Source organism: Sphaeroforma arctica (assembly GCF_001186125.1).
Source record: "Sphaeroforma arctica JP610 unplaced genomic scaffold supercont1.10703, whole genome shotgun sequence".
In the NCBI taxonomy this organism is placed as follows: Eukaryota; class Ichthyosporea; order Ichthyophonida; genus Sphaeroforma; species Sphaeroforma arctica.
The window spans coordinates 1-907 of record NW_014029855.1 but is presented as its reverse complement, the minus strand read 5'-3'; the positions used below and the strand labels follow the sequence as shown (position 1 = coordinate 907).

At 42.8% G+C, this 907-nt stretch overlaps 1 protein-coding gene across 1 annotated transcript; it reads right to left on the bottom strand.

Moving 5' to 3' along the window:
• Positions 1-365: 365 nt before the first annotated feature.
• SARC_17426 (hypothetical protein) lies at positions 366-564 on the bottom strand (the record flags this gene model as incomplete). The annotated part of the gene is made up of 1 exon (XM_014288479.1): positions 366-564. A coding segment is annotated over one exon (199 nt), but the record flags the coding sequence as incomplete, so codon positions are not given.
• Between the last annotated feature and the right edge of the window lie 343 nt (positions 565-907).

Genomic DNA, 907 nt, shown 5'->3' with positions numbered 1-907 from the left:
TATATATATATATATACTATATATATATATATATATATATATATATATATATATATATATATATATATATATATATATATGTCCTACTTTATATATATATATATATATATATATAAAGTAAGACGTAAAATTATAAGTAGACGACCTGTTTGACGCCGTGTTGTATGCATCGCCTTCGACCATTATATGACGTACTTACGCTCTCGGTATCCAACCTCAAAGCACGCCAGTCATCCTGCACACAAACAAACACATGCACAGAACAATATCCACATCTGCCACACATGCGCACTCATAAGAATATCATACCAGAGTCTATCCACACAACTGCCTACATTACAACTACCTACGATACAACCCCCTACCGTCCTCTGCGACTTCCTCCTCAATCCAGTCTCGGGGCGAGTGCCATCGCACGAAGTCTCCCAGCTCACACGCGGGATTGGCCGCCTTAAAACTCTTCATATCACTCAGCAGCGATTCGCTCTGTTGCAGTGACCGCTCCTTGGTGGCGCTTTCAGACACGCCCATATTCACCATGGCCTCGGTCTGCGCCTCAATCATATCTGTGGGCAAATAAGGCGCCTGTAAGGGGTCTAGTCTAGGGCCTAGATGGAAGCACGGACATACTGCTGCCTTGAGAAGAACCCGACCCAATATACGTAATACGTTTGAAAATACATATCGGGTCCTTTGTAGTTCTATCCGTACGTCTGCATACCTACGCGGTTTAAAACGTACAGTGTGCCACTTGTGTGAGGCGCACAGTGATGGACGGTGACAGGCGCCAAAAACGAACTCGAAACGCATGTATACATATATATATACATACATACATACATACATACGTACATACATACTCTCTCTCTCTCTCTCGCACACACACACACACACACACACACACACA